At 44.8% G+C, this 21,007-nt stretch overlaps 1 protein-coding gene across 1 annotated transcript; it reads right to left on the bottom strand.

Annotated features, from left to right (window-relative positions):
* Nucleotides 1-4,628: 4,628 nt before the first annotated feature.
* MCM10 (minichromosome maintenance 10 replication initiation factor) lies at nt 4,629-20,852 on the bottom strand. The gene is given in 20 exon segments (XM_036400543.1): nt 4,629-4,863; nt 5,227-5,269; nt 5,481-5,626; nt 6,338-6,451; nt 7,319-7,437; nt 8,117-8,276; nt 9,077-9,305; nt 9,659-9,776; nt 9,875-9,976; nt 10,979-11,079; nt 12,008-12,207; nt 13,222-13,338; nt 14,625-14,792; nt 15,899-15,987; nt 15,990-16,063; nt 16,768-16,942; nt 17,160-17,294; nt 17,874-17,978; nt 18,747-19,067; nt 20,567-20,852. Coding segments are annotated over 20 exon segments (2,886 nt in total). The 3' UTR covers nt 4,629-4,779.
* Between the last annotated feature and the right edge of the window lie 155 nt (nt 20,853-21,007).

The following is a 21,007-nucleotide window of genomic DNA, read 5'->3' as shown; positions in this document are numbered from 1 at the left end:
CATGGGATTTTTGTGAGGACTTGGTGCATTCTGTCTGGTTCACAGCACAGGATTTCATGGAGAGAATTCCGTGTCTGGCGTCACTGGTGGAGCTGGGGTGACTGCAGAGGGAGCTGTGACCACAGAGAAGAGCTACAGGTGTCACACTCCCAGTTTCAAGACTGAGTTTCTCTTACTATAGCTAGGAAAGAGAAGAAAAGGAAGAAGTTTACCTTTGTTTTAAGAATTTATGCACCTCTGCCTATGGATTTCAGCTTACAATTGCCTCTTTCAGAAGAACAAACCCATTAAGGACCTCAGAGATCATCCAAACTCAGCACCTGATAAGAGACTTGTGTCCTCATTCCTTCCCACACCTGGTTGGGTAACCTCCCTCTGGGGCAGGCTGTGCCCTCTGCTGGGCAGAACACAGCTGGGGGAAGCTGGATTCTCCCAGAGTGGATGTGTGGTGTTGCTGGATGTCTCCTCTGTAGCAATAATACCTTTGAGAAATAAACTTCCAAATCCGTTAGGCAGAGCTTCAAGAGACAGGGAAATGCAGAACCTAATGAAATGTTTGGGTTGCTGGGTATTTTTGTGAATCAGCCCTTTCCCTATTAGAAAAGTTGCTTGAATTGAATCAAATTAAAAGCAAAATATTTATTTTGGTAATAGTGTGTTTTAGTTTAGCCCTGGCTTGGTGGATTCTTTCTTATAATTTGGTTTGCTGTAGGTGTTCAGGTTCACATGCTGGAAGTACTAAATTGATGCTCCTAAATTGATGTAACAGCATGTTACATCTAAAACTTTCTTTCCCACTAACTTCATGTTCCTGCAGGAGCTTAACCATGTTAGCCCTTCTTGGATGACTTTTTTTTAATAGCAGCATCCAATTTTCAAAAAGGACCATGTAAAAATTGGACATCTGGCTGCTTATTTGGCCATCTGCAGTTGCATGAAGCCTGAAGCCCCAGTGTTTCAGACACTTTTTTTTCCTGCCTTGACATTTCACATGTGTTGAAAACAAAGGCTTCCTGGAGCTTGGTAAAAGACAATAAACACAGAGAAGATCTTCTGCTCAGAATTTATGTGCTATTTTCCAGACTAACAGTTCAGAAATGTCAGATTTAGTCTGACTCCTGACCTTGCTGACAGCTCAGTGCTTTGATGTGAAGACACTGGGTAGGTGCCAAAGGAAGGATTTTGAATCCCAGCTTTGGCTTCTGGTGCTGTAGATCAAAGTCTTACTTCATGCAAGAGAAATGGGGAGGAAAAGCAAGTTTAATTAACTACATTATAGTTTTTTCAAAGTAGATTTGATGCTATAAGCTGATCTGGGATGTGGGAGATCCTTTTCCAGCAGTCATTTATAATCAAAGTGGCAGTGAGTGATGCCCAGTGTCCTCCCACAGCTGTCACCTCACCAGCTCAGAGTGCTACTACAGGGATGTTAAGAACATGATCCAAGAGCAGCTGGAGAAAGAAGTAATTGAATTTGGACATGCAAAATATAAAACTGTTTCTGCTCCAGACCTTGTGCTAATCTTAAATCACTACCTTATCTTGTAACTCACGAGTAATTTTGGCCTTTTTGCTGATAAGGCTTCTTGCTGCCTGCCTGTGCTGGAGAAGCACCCTTGCTCCACAGACAGCCCATTCACATCCCTGGAAATCAGCCCAGGAGCTCTGCAAATCCAGCTCTACTCATCACTGTTCCCACCTCTGGGCTGCCAAATTTGATTTCATCCACGTTCTTTGCTGTATTTTCTGTGGAAATCAACCCAGGTAGGATGAGCTTGTGCCAGCAGGTGTTCAGATAGGAGAGGCTGTTGTTCAACCCCTCTAACTGGATTTGCAAGAAGGGGACATAGTTTATAAAACACCCATCTGAATGCCTTCTCTGCTCACCACATCAGTCCAATGAGCCTTTTGGCTTACACCAAGCAGGGTTCTGTGCCTTGGAGCTTGTAGCTTTTAATTTCATTTAGTGTTGTCTCTACATTTCTGTTTGAGACTTTTGAAGAGACAGTGAATAAGTGAATGGGTGTTTCTATGGCCAAACAGATCTGCTCATACCAGCAAGAATCAGGGAACACTGCACTCAAAGATGCTGTTCTCTGGCTTTGTTGTTGCTGTTGTTTTGTGAGTTTTAAATGCAGGTAGCTAGGAAGAAATGAGCAAAGGTAGTGTAAGGAAAAAGAATCAATCTTTAAAGTGACCTCCAAAGACCAGGATGGGAAACATGTGTCTAAGAGCCAGATTCATGTGCTTTTTGCCCCCTGTGTAAGGAACTTGCCCCAAATGCTGCATTACAAAAGTATTTCATGCTAATACAAAATAGGTGCAGCAAGGCTGAACACCTGATGGACTTCAAAGAAAACCTGACCTACAAAATTGCTGCAGCTAGTTTAGGTAATCAAATGATTACCTACTAATAATATGGTGAGTTGTGCATTACTTATTTTTTCTAGTCATTCTCTTGATATGCTTTTGGGCTGATACTTTATTAATGTAAGGTTACTAATAATATAGTTGGTAAAATCATACTAATATAAAATTCCATGTGTAATTATGGGTTTAAGGTTTTTAGCATCCTTCTTCTGCACAAAATCAACCAGTGAATCAGTTTCAGTGTGAGCTTACATGGGAAGTGATTGGGAGAGCTGATGGAGAATGTGGATTTTATTTTGTTTTTGAAATGAAGATTAAATTGTAGCAAAACCAGCTTGAATGGCTGCACTGGATTATTTCTGTGGCTCAGAAATTCTGTTGTGGCTTCTTTGGCTGAATAACCCAAGTGAATCCTGGAAAGGCACGTGCTGGGTCTGAGGCAAACATTGGGGAGCCGCAGCTGAGTCACCCAAAAATCCAGTAACTGCTGGTCCTGCAGGATGTTTGGGCCAAGCTCATTTTGGAGAGAGCTTTGGGCAAAGCACCTGCCAGTCTCCTCCTCTCCTTGCTGTGACCATCCTGACTGATCCCAGCTCCCCTGGTGTTAGAGCAGAGTGTTCAGGAATGGGGGTAGTGCAACCTCTGGCACAAGAAAAGCATCTCAGAACAGTGAGGCACACAAATCCCAATATATCCATCTCCCCCACTCCTTGTTCACTGCTAGAGCTTAAGCAAAGGAATTTGTTTGGTTTATTCACCCTGTTTTTGCACACAAGCATTGCTTTCACTCCCATGGAGATACATGTCTTACATATCCCAGTCCTGGGGGCATTAATGAAAACAAAACATTAATCCTCCTTTGACATTTTAATTTCTGCAGAATCTCCTTTCCTTGGGCCCAAGAGACAGGAACTGGCAAAAGTGTGAAGCTTTCAACATGCTGCCTGAAGGCTGAGACCAAAGTGGAATTCCATGGTGGTTTTGTGGACTCCAGGTGAGAAACTCCTGTTAAGTCTGAATGAGCAAATTCTGTGAAAGCTGAACTAACAGACCACAACAAACCAGTTCCTTTTGGTGATTCACCACTGAGCTTGGGAGAAAACAAAGATGTTGAGGAAGCAACTCATCCTCTTCCTCAGAGAAATACCATGCAGACCCAGGCAGGGAGTGTTTTAATCTGTACTCTATTTATTCTGAATAAGGAATCCACAGGAGACATTGCCAAGCAATGTCACAGTTACTGATGCTGTCCCACTCAGCAAATGGTACCAACAGGAGACTGAAATCAATGCTACAGGGCACCAATAAAAGCACCAGTAAGAGATGAGGGCTGCAGAATGCTGAGGTAATCTGTCCATTTGCTCCAAATGAAGTCACTTATTTCTCTTCCAGCCCCTGTGCAAGCAAACAAGACACATTGACAAGACCACTGGGACATGTGAGATGTTTAGGAGCACTTTGATTGAGTCACTAAGGTTAGGGGGGGTTTAGGCACTTAAAAATATCCTGTGATCCTATGGGCATGAGCTAGGGGCAGGAAAAGGCTCAGGTCCAGGATAAGCTGGTTTAATTCCCCAGGCATCCCTAGAGAGATGGGCTATCAGAAAAATGCCTATATGGAGACAGCATTTCTCAGGAGCCACCTCTTGCAGGGAGATTTCATCCTACTTGTTCTGACACAGCTACTGTTCCTATTTAATATCCCAGAAAAAGGGTAAAAACCTTTAAATATAATCACTCAGCTCTTTAAAACCACTCACTAAGTAGTGCCAGATTCATTAAAAAGTTTTTCAAAGTGGGAGCTACAGGTCTGTAGCCACAAGAGCGCTGTAGTGTGGATGGTGCTGGGGGACAGGGAGCTCTGAGTTTCCAGCATAAGCACTGCTGGCTTGCAGGGCCAAAGCCATGGAAGGGTTTTGTAACAGGTAAGCCAAGGAGAAACTCAGGATAGCAGTTTGACATCTATTTCTAGGGTTCAGAGTGAGTAATCTTGAAGCCAATGGAGAATGCTCTGTGCCCACAACCCTCTCACCCCCTTTTTGTCCAAGAGCTGAAGACAGGTTGGCATCAACACATCAGGGTACTAATTTCATAAGTGCTTATGGAATCTACAGTCAGTGCCATTCATGATGATTTGTCACCTAATAGTGAGGTCACTCTTGTGTTGTTAGCTGGAAAGAACAGGCATGACTGTGCCTTTCACATGAAGTCTTCTTCAGTCAATTAAAAGAAGAACAAAGTTCCATATCCATGCAGCAGCCTGGTGGACCCTTGGCAGATGATCCTTTCATCAAAAACTGATTCCCCTACTGATTCATCACTAAAACCAGAATCCTCTTAGCAGTCCAGTATAAATGTGTTTCAGACACAAAAATCCATCCATATGTTATGGAAGAAATCAACTCCAGGTCACTTGAGACTATTGAGAAATTTTGGTTGTTCTTCTCCTCTCGGTAAAAGCGTTTCTCCACCAATCTTCGGACCTTTTTTCTCCTGGAAACACGAACCATGGAGAAAAGAAGTTAAATGTGTGGTAGGAATCTCCCAAACACTTCTCTGGCAGAAATTGTGGTAGGGCTAAATTACCTGACTAAGCACTGACAGACCCTCTAGGGACCTTGACATTCTGAATTCTTACAACTTTGGTCAAATGCCATTTCCCCACAGTTAAATAAAACAAAGCTTTGAGGACAGAAAGCAAAAAGTAGAAGTGCACTATAACACAGCCTGCAGGCACCTGTGTGTACCTGTCAAAATACAGAGCTGGTGGCTTTGCTGGGAGCTTACAGGGGCACAGAACCAGAGGGGGACAGAAGTACCACAGGAAGCAGCCAGAGTGCTGAGGTGCTCACTCACCTTTAGCATCCCATCTCGCTCCCACTTGAAGAGGCCACAGTAACTGAAAGATGAAGATGGCATGTGAGGATCACTGTGCTGTGTTTGCTGCACAGGGTGAGGGGATCCTGAAGTAGCCCCACACCCAGCCCATGCTCCTTGGCACAAGGGCCACCATTGCCCTTTTAGGACATGGTTATGTGACTCACAGCAAGTTACTTGTGAAGGGACAGTACCTAAATCCCAGTCCCTATTTCATGAGGCTCATTTCTTACCTGCAGGGCTTTTTTGGAAGCCTGTCAAGGGAAATAGCTCTGCTTCCACAAGGACATTTGAAGAATCTCTTGATGGCATCATGCCAGAGGTAGTTGTGGTTATCCTGCACACAAGTCTCCAGAGGCTTGAAATAGGTGTAATTACACTGTCAGGGAGGAGAGAGAGTGTGTATGAGACCTGCTCTGGGGACTGGCAACAGCTGAATGTTCAGAGGAAAGCATCCCTGTCCTCTCCCATCCCGAGGAGCCCAGCAGTTGGATCACCACCCCAGGCTTTGTCACTGCTCCTTCTAATGCCATCCTCCCCTTGCCACCACCCTGTGGTCCTGCTCCCAGCACTTCATGGGACACAAGTCCCTCTGTGCAACCCAAAACAGGTAGGGAAGGCAGCAAGAGGTAAAGTTCAGCAGGGGCTGAAACTTTGGAAGTGGGAGGAATGCTTCCCTTCCTCTCAGCACATTTGGGACAGTCATAAAGCTCCCATCCTCTTCCAGATGGCAAAATCCCTGGACATGCAGATAGAGGATTCCCACCCAGTGTTAATGTTTTCAAGGACTTTGCTTATTTTTTCATGAAATATGGGGAACTGAGGGTGCTGGTACAAAGCACTTCATGGAAGAAATGGAGAAATTCAGGACAGCAATACCCATGGAACCACTGGCATAAGCACTGAAGCCTTGCCATGTCTCAGTCACTCTGAACTGCTCTCAGCAACAGGCATGAGGAACAAAACATCAATCCCTGCACTGGACCACAGCCAAGAGAGTGGCAGATGGGAGTCTGCAGGATAGTCCTGCACCATTTTGTAGGATCCATGTTCCACTCCCCTGCTGGTACCCTGGCTCCCCTTCACTCACTGTTTTACATGTCACAACTCGACATTTCACTGCCTTAATGTTCCTCATCTTCTCTTCCAGTTCTTCCTTTTTCACCAGGGGCTGAAAGTATTTCTCCTGCAGTTCAGCCTCAGCCTGTGGGGCACACAAAATGGGTTGTGAGGATACAAAGAGGGGAGAAGCCACTCCATAAATAGCCCAAAGGCCACTTATTATCAGGCCTGCTTGAAGCAGACTGCAGTCTGGGAGCAGAGAAACACAACATCTCTCTTGTTTCAAACAATCCATTATTGTACACGTGCTGTAGCTCACTGCACTGACACGAGCCAGCTCTGAAATGCACGAGTGGGAAGGTTAACAACAGCAGGAAGTAGTGAAATGAGCAGATAGCCACGAGGACAGTGCAGAGAGAAGTCAGGTAGGCAGATGGAATGAATGGAATGGGTTCTTAGCCAAAATATTACTCCCCAGAAGACCTTAAAACAACTATGACTTGTCAATGTGTCCAAGACAAGAGCCCTGTGCCACTGGAGGTGCTGCAACCCTGGGGAAGTGCTCAGCAGAGACCCCCAGTGTGACAAAGCCAAGCTCTCAGCTCTCCAGGGCACCTGATGGCATTTCACAGCTGACATGAGCCCCAGATGAAGGTGGCAGCTGGCTTTATGTGGCCAAGATGTCAAGTAATGAGGGACAAAATAGGCATGTGGCTCATTTGATTTTAAGGCAGAGGGATTTTTTTGGTTATCCACCAATAGGAAACTTCACTGATTCTTCCAAACACAAGAATAAAACTGGTGTCAACTGGCAACATGGCCTTACCCTGGCTATGGCAGCAGTGCTGGATGCAGGCACTGTGCCCTGTGTGCCAGAGACACCCAGCCCTACTCCTCAGGACAGGCTGGAGCCCGTGAGATGCTGGGTGCCTGCTTCTTGCTGAAATCATGAGGAGTCCAGTCAGCTCCCAGTTCTAAGCCCTCAGTCACAGCTGGATGGAGGCCATACCTCTTTTAGGACATCTGTGTGCTTGGACTTGGCCTTCAGGATTTTCTGGAACTCTTCTGACTCCAGATAGGCCAGCTGCTCACGCCGTTTCTTTTGGGCAGGTTCCAGTTCATCCATTTCTAGGGAGACAAAAAGGTTCAGTCCTACATAACAAGGCTCTGATGGCTAAACTTGCTCACTGCAGGAGATTTTGGAAGTCTCAGGTCTCTCAGGCAGATGTTCAGGTCAAACAGCAGCCTTTCATAGTTTGGGAACATGAAAACAAGTTCAAATATGGCTTCAGAAAAAAAAGTATTTTTTAAAAATAAGACTGCATCTTCTCTCAAAGCACTGTACTAGGAATTTTCACATTGCTCCCAGGAGTGCAAGCACTGAGAACAGTCAGTGTTCCCTCACTGACTGATGAAGAAACTTTAAAGGGAATTAAACAATTCATCCAAGATCACACAGTAAATCACCAGCAGGCAAACTCAAGTTCCCACAAAAAATTCAGATACTTTCCCAGGTGGGAGGGTTCTTGTTCTCCCTTGGTGAAGTCAGCCTTGCACTGCAGATACTCAAGTGCCAGAAGAAAGAGAACAGAGATGAGCACAGGGAGATAGCAGAGATTACATCTCAAACTTTGTCCACAGGGTTTGAGATTTTTTTTAGTCTTTCCAACAAACCCTTGGAAGTTCCAAACAGACCTAACTTGGGTTCTTTTTAGCACAGCAATTAAGTCCTTAACCCAGAGCAACTCCTGCTCTGTCAGTAGGACAGAAGCACATTTTTTCTGTTCTAGAAGCTAACAGTACATACCACTGTCTGCTTCTGCACCTCGTGGCTGAGCAACATTTTTCTCAACTCTTTCAACAATTTCTAGGACATCCTCAGCATCAGTCCGTTTCCTCTTGACGCTGTTTGGGTCTGTTTTGGGAAGGATCTGGCCCTTTGCTCGCAGTCGCTGTATTGCAGCCAGCTGGAAAACAGAAAGAGCAGGGAACTGAGGGTGTGACCTGTCTGGTTCCAGCTCCTGATCCCAGAAGTAGCAGAGAAAGGCTGTCAGCTAGAAGAGACAACATCCACTGGCCTGAGCATGGAGCTGTTTGGAGAGAGGCCCAAGAGAATTCCCAGCTCTGACATACACCCAACCTTTTGGGATTTCCCAAAGCAGAAAATCACCTCTCCACGGGTGTTACCAGGCCTGGTGTCTCTGCAGCTGAGCTTTACCTGCTTCACAAATCAGCAAGTTTTTCAGAAAAATCAATTCACTTGAGATTTGCACATAAATGTATAATAATTAGGAACTAATAGAAAATCTATTACAACTATTCCTTCTCATACTCCCAGAATGCTAAGACCTCCTCATTCTAGCTGGAAAAGTTTCTTGACAAACAATGAACATATTTTTGCCAAAAAAGATGCAGACTGTTTTGGCTGGAAAATAAAATTATCCAGACTCATGGCACAACACAGCTAAACCAGTTGCTTACCTACCTGTCAAACACCTGCATTACACTGCACTAGCAGTGCCACAGTTTAGCTCTCCAGGGATTTTCAGCACAAATCCCTTCCCTCAAGAGATTGACTGAAGGCAAGATGGCAGCATGGACTTTGGCACTGACAAGTATCCTGTGTGCTGGAACATGGCCAGTGTGATCCCACAAATGAGAAACTTCACCAACACCAGAACTGAGCTGACCAGAGAGTCCTCTTCTACCACAAACCAAATTTCCTTTAACCTCTGTTTAATACTTTAAAGACCCAAAGAGCTGGTACCTTTTTGGCTTCTGCCAAGCTGTCTAGCTTTGGCCTTGGAGGAGGAGACTTGTCAAAGAAGAGGATATCTTCTCCTTCTGAGAAGCCTGTACCTAGCCTGGGCCTCTGAGGAGTTGACATTTTTGCAGCTTTGGGAAACTCTGCCCCGGGCACTGGGGAATGGAGGGAGGTCTGTCTGGAGGAGGATGGGAGAGCAGGAATGCTGGCTTTACCTGTGTTCTGGAGAAACCTTGTAAGACAAGAATAATTCATTCAATTAGAGACATAAATCACAGATAAAAAGGTTTAAGAAACCAATAGGAGGGGATGCAGACTAAGATTTTTTACTATTTGGCCTTTAATTGCTAAAAGAAACACACAGCAATTTTGGCATTCAGGAGAAGAAAACAAAACTGGTAAAGGACTCACTGGGTCACTGAAATCAAAAGTGACTTGAACAAGTCACCAGAAGGAGTAAATGACCAATTGTTTTCAAAGCTAAAATCAGAGAGAGAGATCACACAAAGCTGAGAAGAAGTGAAAACAGAGCTATCCTTATGGATACAATAACAGAACCTTCCTGTGAAATCCAGTGTGTCTTACCGCCTCTGAATCTCTTCAGATCGCTTTCTTCTGGCCTCCAGCAATTTCTGTTTCTGTTGCTTGATCAGGGCTGAAGCAGAGATAGACTGGAAATCTGCCCCTTGCTTCTTTTCAGCATCTGCGAAAAAATAATAAAGCAAAATAAAAAGCCACTTTGTTCAGAAGGAGGTAGAGTGATTTTGGGAGTGGGTCTTCCTTCAGGCAAAAGGACAATACCTGTTTTGGTCCAGTGTTTGCAGAGGTTTCGTGCTCCAAAAGTTGGCTGTGCCAGCAGTTCCCTGAATTCTTCAGAACACTGCATGGGTCTCTTTGCTGCACCTGAGTGGAAGAGGCAGAAATACAACAGATTTGACCTGAGGAAGGGAAGCAGGCCTGGCTTTTGAGATGTAAACTTGTCTAGGTTGGAAGAAACCCTTGCAGGTCAGCTGACCACTTCTCAAAGCAAGACCAACCTTTACATTATATTTGGTTGCCCAAGGTCTTGTCATTTGTCACAGACATTTCTATCACTTCAGCAACTCAATCAGTTCCTCATCAGCCTTGGCTGTCTGTGTTACTTGCACCATTCCTGTTTTTAGGATGCTTGACAGTCCTGAAGGCTCCACACTTTATCCCTGCAGAATTCAGAGCAGCTAAAAGCTGCTATGGATATACTCTATGTTGTCTGAAATGGAGGCAACCAACAGATGGAACTGAAGATGTAAATAAGACTAAGTGGCACCTAGAACACAGTTTGAATAATCTGTCACCTGCTGTCCAAAGAGCATCAAGAGTGTAATATTAAGAGCTTTACAGAAACAAAACAGAGGCAGGGGAGACTGATGACATCCCAGGGGCTACAAAAGGAACATGCTTTGACACAAAAGAAAAGCACTAGAAACAAGGAGGGTTCTCAGGAGGTAGCCTGCATTGCAGACCTGACTGATTTATACTTAGTATTCCTTAGAAGCTTTCAAGGTGGCAGAAGTAATTTATTTTAATCAAATAAAATAAATCCTCTGATTCAAAGTTCTTAAAACTTCCAATTCCCATTAATCTGGCAAAGATCTTCTGTCACTGTCCAAAGACAGAACAGGAGACTTAATTTGGGGGCACTGATGAAAAAAAGATGCATGAAGCCACACAGTTGCTTATTACATTTGCCTTGAAACTGTGATCTCAAGAGGGAAGAGGAGTTTTGACCAACTGAGGAAGCAAATGACCCCTTCTGCAGCAAAGTGACTGCCAGGTTCAGTTAGTGACTAGAAGGCCCTGGGACACATCTACACATCGAGCTGGAAACATCTAAAGAATGAAGAGACTACTTGAGTAATTGGGTACCAATTTTCTGCCTGGTTTCCTGGACAATTGCATCAGATCCTTTCACGACCAGGTTGGAGAGAGTGGTTTGAATCTTCCTTTTTGGCACAGCAGCTGCAGCACTAGAAAAAGGAAACAAATACAGAATATCAGAGTTTTCCCATGCTTAGAGCCAGGACAGAAGCCTGAATACTAGACCAGTGCTACAGCAAAACTCCAGCCACCTAAAGGGCCAGCTGTCTGGTTTCTGGAAGGATGTGACACTAAATCCAAATTCCAGCATAATGCTTAGGATCTCCTATTTCTCCCTTTGTTGAGATATGTATTTCCTTTGCATTACAGGAAAACTAAACATAGATCCAAGCTTTGCTTTGCTCACAGGTCGTTCCAGGGATGGAAAGGAGGTGGGAATTGCTTCATTACTGTGGAGTCACACCAGGTATCAGAGGGCAGTGGTAAGGGAATAAAAGCTGTGTCCAAGCACAGGGCTGGATCCAGCTGCGATTCATCTTTCCACAGCTGTCTTCATGGGATTTGGATAAAGGACCTGGCCCCTATGAGATGCATACTGATCTTGGTCAGCCCTGTTTCCTCATTAACCCAGAGTGACAATGTATTATTTCAGCCAGGGAAGACATGAGGAAATACAGGAAACACTGACTCTGGGATTAAATGCAATAAGCCCTAAGAAAATACACATCCAATCTCAGAGACTCGAATGCTTGGGATCTCATGATCTCAAAGTCCATTAATCTACTGAAACACAAAGCTGCCTGGCTTCACACCATAGTATTCATGTAGAGGTAAAAACAACCCTTACCACATCTTAGTACTAACTTTAAATTTTCCTGTCAAACAGCAGCTCTGTTACCCCATGTGGCCAGTAGGATTATGCCAAGTGTGGGGCTTTATTCCTGCTTAGTGAATGTAGTTAAGGCAAAGGCATTCTCTAAATGAATAGATTCCCTTAGACATAGCTTCAGGCTCCCTTGTATATGTAATTCTGGGAAGTTCTGTTCAAAAGCAAGGGAAATAAATGGTTTATCTTACACTGAAGCTGCATATGCTGCTGAAGAGACTCCTCCATAGTAAAAGCCATCCTGACACAGCCTCTCCTTCAAAGTGGGATTTTTCCGAGCAGCTTTTCTGGGAATGCGGCCCCCAGAGAAGGTGGACTGCAGATCTGCTCGCTTCGAGCTGAGCTTCTTGTACTGGGACTGGATGTGGTACTGACAGTATTCACAGTCATTCTGAAAGGAAACAGGAGAGGCCTGTTACAGAACACCAGCAATTACAATTCCCTCCATTCCTCTCCCCCACATGCATCCTTGTATGGCTAAAATGAAGTAACATCTCTACTGTGGTACTCCAGCATTTGATCAACGAAGCAAAAATATGCCCACACTTGAGCAACAAAAAACAAAGCTAAAATTGCCTGTACTAATCACTAGAAACAACCCTGTGCATCGAGGAATTTTAAGGTATTCCTTGAAGTCAGCTCATTTCCCACCCAGGACATCTTGCCCAGATTCTGTATTCCTCACTCAGTTTTATGTACTGTCTGCACAGCCTTCTCCTAGAGTGGGTCTGCAATCACAGACTTGATTGGCTACAAGTACCTCCTGTGTTTTTCTTCTTCCCAGTTCTTAATTCCTTCGTTTTTTCTCCTCTTCTGATACCCTACTATCTTCAACCCTTCTGACTCAGACAAGGTTCCTTTCAGCTATCACAGCATCACCATAGCCATGAAGTAACATAATCCACAAATCCTTTAAACTAGTACAAGTCAGTAATGTCCTAAAAGGATCCCAAAACTTTTTTCTCTCATTTGCAGTGCCCCACATTCAGGTGTAAGTACTCTAACAGCTTGCAGGTATGCTGGACAAGGAAGCTTACTGGGTAAAACCATTCCAAAAAATAGCCATTCCCCAAAAAAAAAATCTCACGTTGTTTTTCTCTGAATGAGTTTTCTAGTGCAATGCATGGAAGCTTGCAATGGAGCAAAGGAGAGTGAAAGGCTGTGGCCTCATGGGTCAATACCATCTCCTTTCACTGCAGCACCAACCTGGCATTTAGGGAAATCCCCTGCACAGTGACAGCACAGAAACAGCTCCTCTGAGTTTCATTTCTCACTTTCTCCACCCACTTTAGTTAGTTGCAAGTCAAGATCCAGAAACAAGTAAAAAAGTCAGAGTATGAGTACAAAATCAGCAGCCAGATTTTCACCAACAGCTTAGGAATGCCCTGATTACTGAGATACAGACCAGGTTCACAATCTGTGCACAAGGATCACCATTCTTCTTCCTGGCTTTGCAGGTGCCCATATCCAGGGCTTCTCCCATGAGGAGGATCTTCTGGGGATGGTCAATGGACAAACACACCTAGACAGAAAACAGAACACTCCTGGTCAGACCTCTTTCTAGATGTCACTGGTTTGTCTCTGATCTGGTTCAGTACCTCTGGTACTAACAATGTAGTCTTAAAATGCAGGCCTAGCTTAAGAAAGCCAAGTGAAAGACATTTGAGTTCTATGCTCAGAAACAACAGGAAACCAAACAACACCTAAAGCAGTTCTAATTTGCTGTAAATGGTCCTGTACAGCTCCTTGGCTCTGATACCATCATTAACCTCCACATCCAGCAAGGGATGGGAGGAAGAGCTGTACCAGAGCTCTCTGTCCTTCTCCAAATGTCTTGGTCCAATCAAAACTGAGTCCTGTGCAAGAAGTGTCTGCTTCACACCCCCAAATACACCAGGGACTGTGTCTGTAGCCAAGGAACAATTCCAGAAGTCAGTTTTAATGTAGTAATAAATGTGAACATTTCAGCTAGGAGGAGCCATTCTTGACAGTTAAATGCAGCCCTCCTATTAAATCTGGTGTGCCTTTCTGCTCACCAACGGGACTATCTACTGCTTGTTCATGCTAATTTAAGCAATTATACAGCTTAAAAGACAATTAATGAGAGCCTTAATTTTTCTATTTGGAGAATTTAACACGCAGAACACTACATCATCAGCTACTAGACTGAAATCCCCCTTGACAGAAGTAACTGGAAATAGGTTCCATTCCAGTGCAATTAAAAATATATTAATTTATTAGCAAAATGAAGCCATCTTAAATGTTCTGCATGTTCTGCATTTATAAATAATCAATTAAACAAGTGAACTACTATGTATCAGTTGACATATATTTACATAAAACATTGTTTATTTAATAAATCAAATATTGCTGCCTCTCTGTTGCGATTTTTGAACCAGAAACATGTTGAAGTCATATCTCATGCTCAATTAGAAGAGAGAAATGTACTTCTCCATCTTTTTCAGCTTTGAGAGACCTCTAGGCTGAAATAGGTGTTACACTGAAGTAGTTGAATAAACTGAAATGAAAATACACTCTCTATATTTGTGGAAGAGCCAACTGCTACTGAGAGCAGATTAAAAACTGGAATAAACTCTGGGTTTAAATGTTTAATATGAGTTCTTGAAGATCAGTCTCCCAGGAGGCCAGGAGCAGATACACACCATGCAACTACCTGAATGCAATTCAAACTGTTGGGCAGACTGCTGCAATTTCAACCTGAAGATGTGCTATAAAGTGAAATCTCAGCCAAATATGAAAAGGTTCAGTATAGGTTTTTATCTACTGCTGAATGAAAAATCCTCTCACCTCATCTGAGCCTTCTTTAGGTTTCATGGGGTTGGCATTGAGCAGGCCAATGACTGTGCCTTGGTCAGTCTTCCAGTGCTCCTTGTGGACTTCACCGAAGAGGAAGAGCGAGACGCACTCGTTGAGGTTCCGCAGGTCGTTCAGCCGCCAGATGCTGAAGGTCCTGCCCTGGAACAGACACCCCCTTTCCTCTCAGCTGTGCTGCACACACTGACTGCGTCCCCACTGGCTGTTTCTTTTCAAGAGCTACTCTGACTTTCCCCCTCCCAAGGTTTTCATGATTTAGAAAAGCACAATTTGCAATCACAGTAGGGCTTAGGTACAGTATCTCCAGCCATCCATGTTGCCAGTTCTGGGGTTCCTAAAGGCCAAAATAGCAAATAATTCTGCTACTGCCCTACCAACCCTTCTGATATCAAAGCTGGGCAGCACACTTGTTTGTTGAATAAAGAGGTTTCTACCCCACTGAACACGCAAAACCACGGCATATCCAGATCTGTTTCATCAATGACTTTCTACAGGACACAAACAACACTGGATGAAACCAGACAAGCCCAGATCTTTACTACAGAAGTTTTCCATTAACTACATTGTGGAAACCCAAAGCACTGGGAATATTTCTGTCTACTCTGGGGTGCCCTGACCCCCAGGGGGAGCACTGACTTTGACCCTCATCCATGGAGAAAGTTTCCTAGACTTCAAGACTAGAATCCACAAAAGTGTGAAATAGATTATAGAGAGCAGTGTAGGTCTATCACTTGATGAGAAATTTAGGTTTTGGAATTTTTAGTATGTTGTGGATGGAAGCAAGATGGAGGGCACAGGGTGTCATCGTAGGTTTCTTCTTCATGCTTCTTCTTCCTCCTTCATGGGTTTGGGTGGCATTTTGTAATTGGGCAGCAAAGTCAGCACTGCAGCTCTTTGGGATCAGTTATTGGGTTAAAAGGGAAAATAATTTGGGTGTCAGTTCTTAATTGCATAGTTTAGTCTTAAAAGACCTTGGAACAAGAGATTGTTGGCCATTTTGTGCCTTCTAATGAAAAGCTGCTGAACTCACAGTAGTGAGACTTTTACTGATAAGAAACAGTAAACAGCTGAGGCCCAACATGAACTGCCATCTCAAGTGCCTTCAATCCAGACCCAGAGAAACCCACAACTGGGACCCCCACAATTCATGAAGTTGGCTGATTAAGTTGAAGATCTAAGGAAGTTTCTCAGCAAAGACCACCAGCATTTCACTTGAACTGAGCAAGGGATACAGTGATGTTACTTACATTATTTGCACTCTGAGGAGTGACCTTCTTCACTATGACTCCAAACGTTACCCAGTCTATTTCCTCCAGATTTTCAGTAGCAAGTTTGTCTTCAGCTGAGACAGTCGGATGAGCTTCCTGTTAGCCATTTTCCTGTCCATTTCGGCTGAAGACACCCGGGGTTTTCTAGATCCAGTAAAAGCAGGGAAAAGACAACGCATCCATTGGCACAAATGGACAATCAAAAAGAACCAGCACTTCTCTGGGGAGACTACATCTTCCTGCAAAACACCTCTGTGCCTTGCTTCACCCTGAGGTCACGTGAAATAAAACCCCCCATATCAGAAAGCTACTGATGACACTGGTTTTTTATCCAAATAGCTGCACTGCAACTCAGCCCCAAGCCTACATTAACTCTGCTCATTTCAGACTAACCAAGAATGGCTGACTGAGCTGGGAATACAGCTCGTTCTGGTGAGGACACTGTGAGGATTCAGAGTCCTCTTGTGGCCACACTGAGTACAGGGATGGTGAGTGGTTCCTGAGGCTTCCATGTGCAGCAAAACCTGGCTCAACTGGAGCTCAGCTGGGCTTTGCACATGGCCACTGCTTTCCTGCTCTGCCACTGAGGATATCCCAGGGAAGGCAGTGCTAATGAAATTAGAGCTTTTCTGTTAGAAAAGAGCAGAAGTGAAAACAGAAACATGGTACTGAGCCAAAAGTCACTGTTACATGATTACTGATCAACCAGCCAGTGCTGTGGCTTTGTGTTACATCCCTTCATGATAAGTGACTAATCTGACATGGTTAAACCACCTATATACATTTTGTTTTCTTTGCCCTTACTGGAGGGGATGGCCCCAGACAGGGCTCAGAGCTGGGCTGCTGACCTTAATCTCAGTCCTGAGAAGGTTTCCACAGACACTGGCTGTGTGGCTGTGCTGGAGCATGCAGGCACAGGAGGAGTCTTCTCCCTGGTCACCTTACTGGGGGTGTTCCCTGCGGCAGACTTGAGAGGCTGGAACGCCAGACTGAGGACTTGCCGTGGAGGAGGAATCTTGTTCTCTTTAGCAGAAGAAAAAAGGCAGAGCTCCCATTACAAAGAATACAATAATTAATTTAATAATTAATTAACAAGCTCTCTGCCACTGTGACCAGATCACTCCTGGTGCACTGAGTAGTGTGACACTGTCCTGGATGTGTCCACACCACCACTGCTGGGAAATACAAGCTTTCAACAGCAGCTCAGTGGCTTTAGTAAAAGGCAGACTGGGAATGGTACCTGCTGAGGATGCTTTTGATTTCTGCCTTCCTTGCTTGGCTGGTGGTAAAGGATTGCCCAGCTGGGCTGAGAAGCATGGTGACTCTTGCAGCTTCTGAACTTTCCTTTCCTTTAAGGGTGGACAGGGAGATTTACCTGGCCAAGGGAACAAAAAACTATGAGACCTTGGAATCTGGACTCAGGCTCTAAGCACTGCTCCAAAAAGTGTAATTCCTGAAAAACAAGTCCAGGTCAGTGCCCCACATGGAAACCTTTCAGCCAAGTTGTCAGCTGAAATGCAACAGCTGAAAAAGTGACAAAGACTCTTCCCCATGACAACTTAAGACTTTGGATGTCACTGCAACCTCAAACTGTGGAAAGTAGAAACATTCCCTGTTTTGCAATCTTCCCATGAAGGTTCATTACTACATCTAGCACACTCTAGCAACAAGCACAGCTGCATATACTGGGTGTACCAACATCTGCCAGTAAGAGACACCTCCAGAAGAGTCTGGAGCACTTTGTCATGAAACCTGTCCAATGTAGAATTAACCCATGATCCAGAGACCAAAACTGATTTCATCTGTAGCTGTAAGAAACAACCTGTGTGGGAACACACCAGATCACCACTCCTCCTTGCTACTTAGTGCCTGCTTCAGGATTATTTTAAGTCCTGCCTATAAACTCACATGGGTAAGCCAATAAATCATAAATCCATTTAATTAGTTTCATTACCAGGGGCTTTCTTCTCAGGGCCTGAACTGGATTCTTGCCCAAGTGCAGTCTTCTGCAACTGCTCCTGTAACGTCTTCATCTGTTCTTGCAATTTTCTCAGCTCAGCTAGGAAAGAAAGGAGAAGAAAAAGGATAATAATGAAGACAGCAGGAAGCCATTGCACACAGGGATTTATGAGATCCCTGGAAGTCTGGCAGTTTTACTGCATCATGGAAACTTAAATGAAGACTTGAGTCTCAGTGCAGATTTACTTGATTCTACATAGTGAAGGCAAACTTTTCTATACAGCCTGGAGCTGGGTCCTCTCATAAAAATATTTTACTTAATTGTGGTGTTCCCATGTTGAATAAAACTTTTCTGATCACCATAAGACAATTTAAATGGCTGATGATTGCACTCCTTAGCATTAAGAAGTACTTCCTTCTATAATCAAATACACAGCCTGGACACAGGAAAGCTGTGGCCAGCTCTGCTTCCACACTGCTGGGGCAGAACCTCCTGTCATTAATCCTGGGGGGGAAGGGACTGGTGTGCTGGTGAAAGTTGCCAGGATGATATGTGATGCCCTGAAGACTGAGGCAACATTGCTCTTCATCAGACAAGGCACAGGCACACAGGCAACCTTCCCTATGCTACTCAGCACAGCTCTGTTAGTCTCCCTGGCTTACTTAAGTCCTCTCTTTCTTTTGGTAAAACAGGTTTGGTGAGTTTGGCCACTGGATCCTGAAAACTGAACTTAGAAACTTTCACAAGGCCTTTCAGTATTTCCTCTCCAGCCATCATCAAGAAGGGGCAGGCCATGCCTCCTGCCCTCTAGCTCTCTAGAGACAGAATATATCAAAGAAAACAGATCAAAGATGCTGTTGCAGAAACCTTGCAGTTCTTCATTGGTTTTCTCCTTTGCTTGACTGGGAGCTGAAGTGAGGACAGCTTTCTCTGCCTCTTCCTCTTCCACCAGGTCCTCTACATCTCCAAACAGCGCAGCCAAGTTCTCCTTCTGCTCATCAATCGTGCTGTCCTCAGCATCAGCCTCCTCAGTGTAGGATGCATCATCTTCTGCATCAAAGAGCTCATCGTACTCATCTGGTTCTCCATCTTCATCCTCTGGAGCATCTTCCTCCTCAGGAGAATTCCCCTCCTCAGTTGCTTCATTTTCTTCCAGAAGAGAAGCCAGCAGATCCAAGTCATCATCAGCTAAGGCAAAAATCAAACTCAGAGTTATTTCTGTCGAGTTAAAGAAAAGCTGCTAAGGAATAAACATCCAAGACACCTTGATTACAAGCTAATGACAACTGAAACTAAATCAGAGCAGCAAGTAGCATTTTTAAAAAGAATACATTTCAGGTTTAACTAAAGGCATCTAGAGCAGCTTCTGGCTGTGAGACCAGATGGAAATGTAGTTGCAGATGCTCTCAGCTCGTGGCACAGGCTGGCACTCAGCAGAAAACTTGCCAGCTACTCAGCACTGGCTTTTCCTCCTCTGCAGTTCCTCGAACAGCAGCTGCTGTTACACAGAAAAGCCTGGAACCTGTAAACATGTAGCCAACAGACACACTCATGTGGCTTTTGCCAAAGGAAGGGGAAGAGGGATGTGCAAGGCAGGCAACAAAGCATCTCATAGGATACAGTGTGCTCCTGGAAAAACGAGGAGAACAAAGAAATAAGGACAAAAATGGAGAAGAGATAAGTACAGAGAGAGGAATATGACAGAGCAGAAATGAAAATCTGAGCAAGCCAAGAAACTGATTTAGCCTTTGCTGCTGAGGAAAACACCAAACCAGGGAAGGCAAACAGCAGCCTCACAGGAAAGTGACAATAAAGAAAGCAAGAGGCAACCTCAAAGGACTCAGCAAATAAACTCAGGGGAGTGTAAATTCCTTTGCTAAAAGGCTCACCAGGTTTTCTGAATACTTGAACTTATTAGCTAACAGGCTGATAACGGAACAGAATTTTCTCCCTTACCGTCCATAGTTTCAGCAGGATTTCTTCAAGAGCTCCTCAAGGCAAAAATATTCTGTTAGGGGAAGAACAAAAGTGATACTGTTAAAATACATATAACTTATATAGAAATATATATTGTTATTGTGTTCAGGCTCCTTGTTTGACAATCTTCCAGCTTGGTTTTGTTTAGAGCCACAGATGAGAACTCCACTCAATTTAAAACCCTCACAATACATTCTCTGCATCAAAACTCTGACCCATGCTTAACCCGCTGCAGTGTAAGGACACTATTTTATAAAAAAAGCCCACTACAGACAAAGAATTTAAGAAATGCCTACTACATTCTCATAGTAATAACCATTTCTACCTCACCTGATTACACTGAGTACACCATAATTACAACTAGCATTTAACTATAGTTATTAAAGTCTAACAGTTGTTATTCTCAAAAGTGCACATTCTGCTTTTCTCACAGCTTCTCCATAGGCCCGTGAAAAAATAAATCAGCACGGCCGGACACGAATGGGCCAGGGAAGCTTGGACAAGAAAGGTGGGATAGCCACTGAGGCCAAATGAGTCAAAAACCCTAACTCCAACTGTGCTTACAGATCTTCCTGCTGCAGAATCTTTTGTTTCGCCCACTTTTGATAGTTTTCTCTGGTTCGAAAATACTCATTTTCAGCAACACTGCTTAACCCGCACGAGCAGGGAAGGCCGGTGACCACCGCGCACCCCGCGCTTTTTCCCCTCACAGTTCCCCTCTCGCTCGGCCGCCTCCCTCACCCAGGAGAACCCCGACCTCCTGCGGGGCTCCCTCCTCCGAGGCTCCCCGACCCTCCGTACCCCGGGAAGGCTCCGTGTACCCCGGGAAGGCTCCGTGTACCCCGGGAAGGCTCCGTATGCCGCGGGGTCGCTCCGTGTGCCCGGGATCGCGCCGATCGCGCCGCTCCCCCCGCTCCCCTCACACACCCCGCTCACCGCCGCGCGCGCCGCCAGTACCCGCCAGAATTCGGAGCGGCCCCGCCCCTTCCCGCGCATGCGCGCTCACGTCATCTTTAGTGCTGGCAGCCGCGGCACTGCCGGCGCCATCTTGGCTGTGGGCGGGCGGAGGGGAAGGGGCGGGCGCTCGCTGAGCGGGGGGGGGGGAGATGGCGGCGTGCGGATCGCAGAATCGATGGGATTGGAAAAGTCCT

This window comes from Molothrus ater, chromosome 5, assembly GCF_012460135.2.
Source record: "Molothrus ater isolate BHLD 08-10-18 breed brown headed cowbird chromosome 5, BPBGC_Mater_1.1, whole genome shotgun sequence".
Classification (NCBI taxonomy): domain Eukaryota; kingdom Metazoa; phylum Chordata; class Aves; order Passeriformes; family Icteridae; genus Molothrus; species Molothrus ater.
The sequence above is the reverse complement of the archived record's forward strand: the minus strand, read 5'-3'. Positions and strand labels throughout refer to the sequence as shown.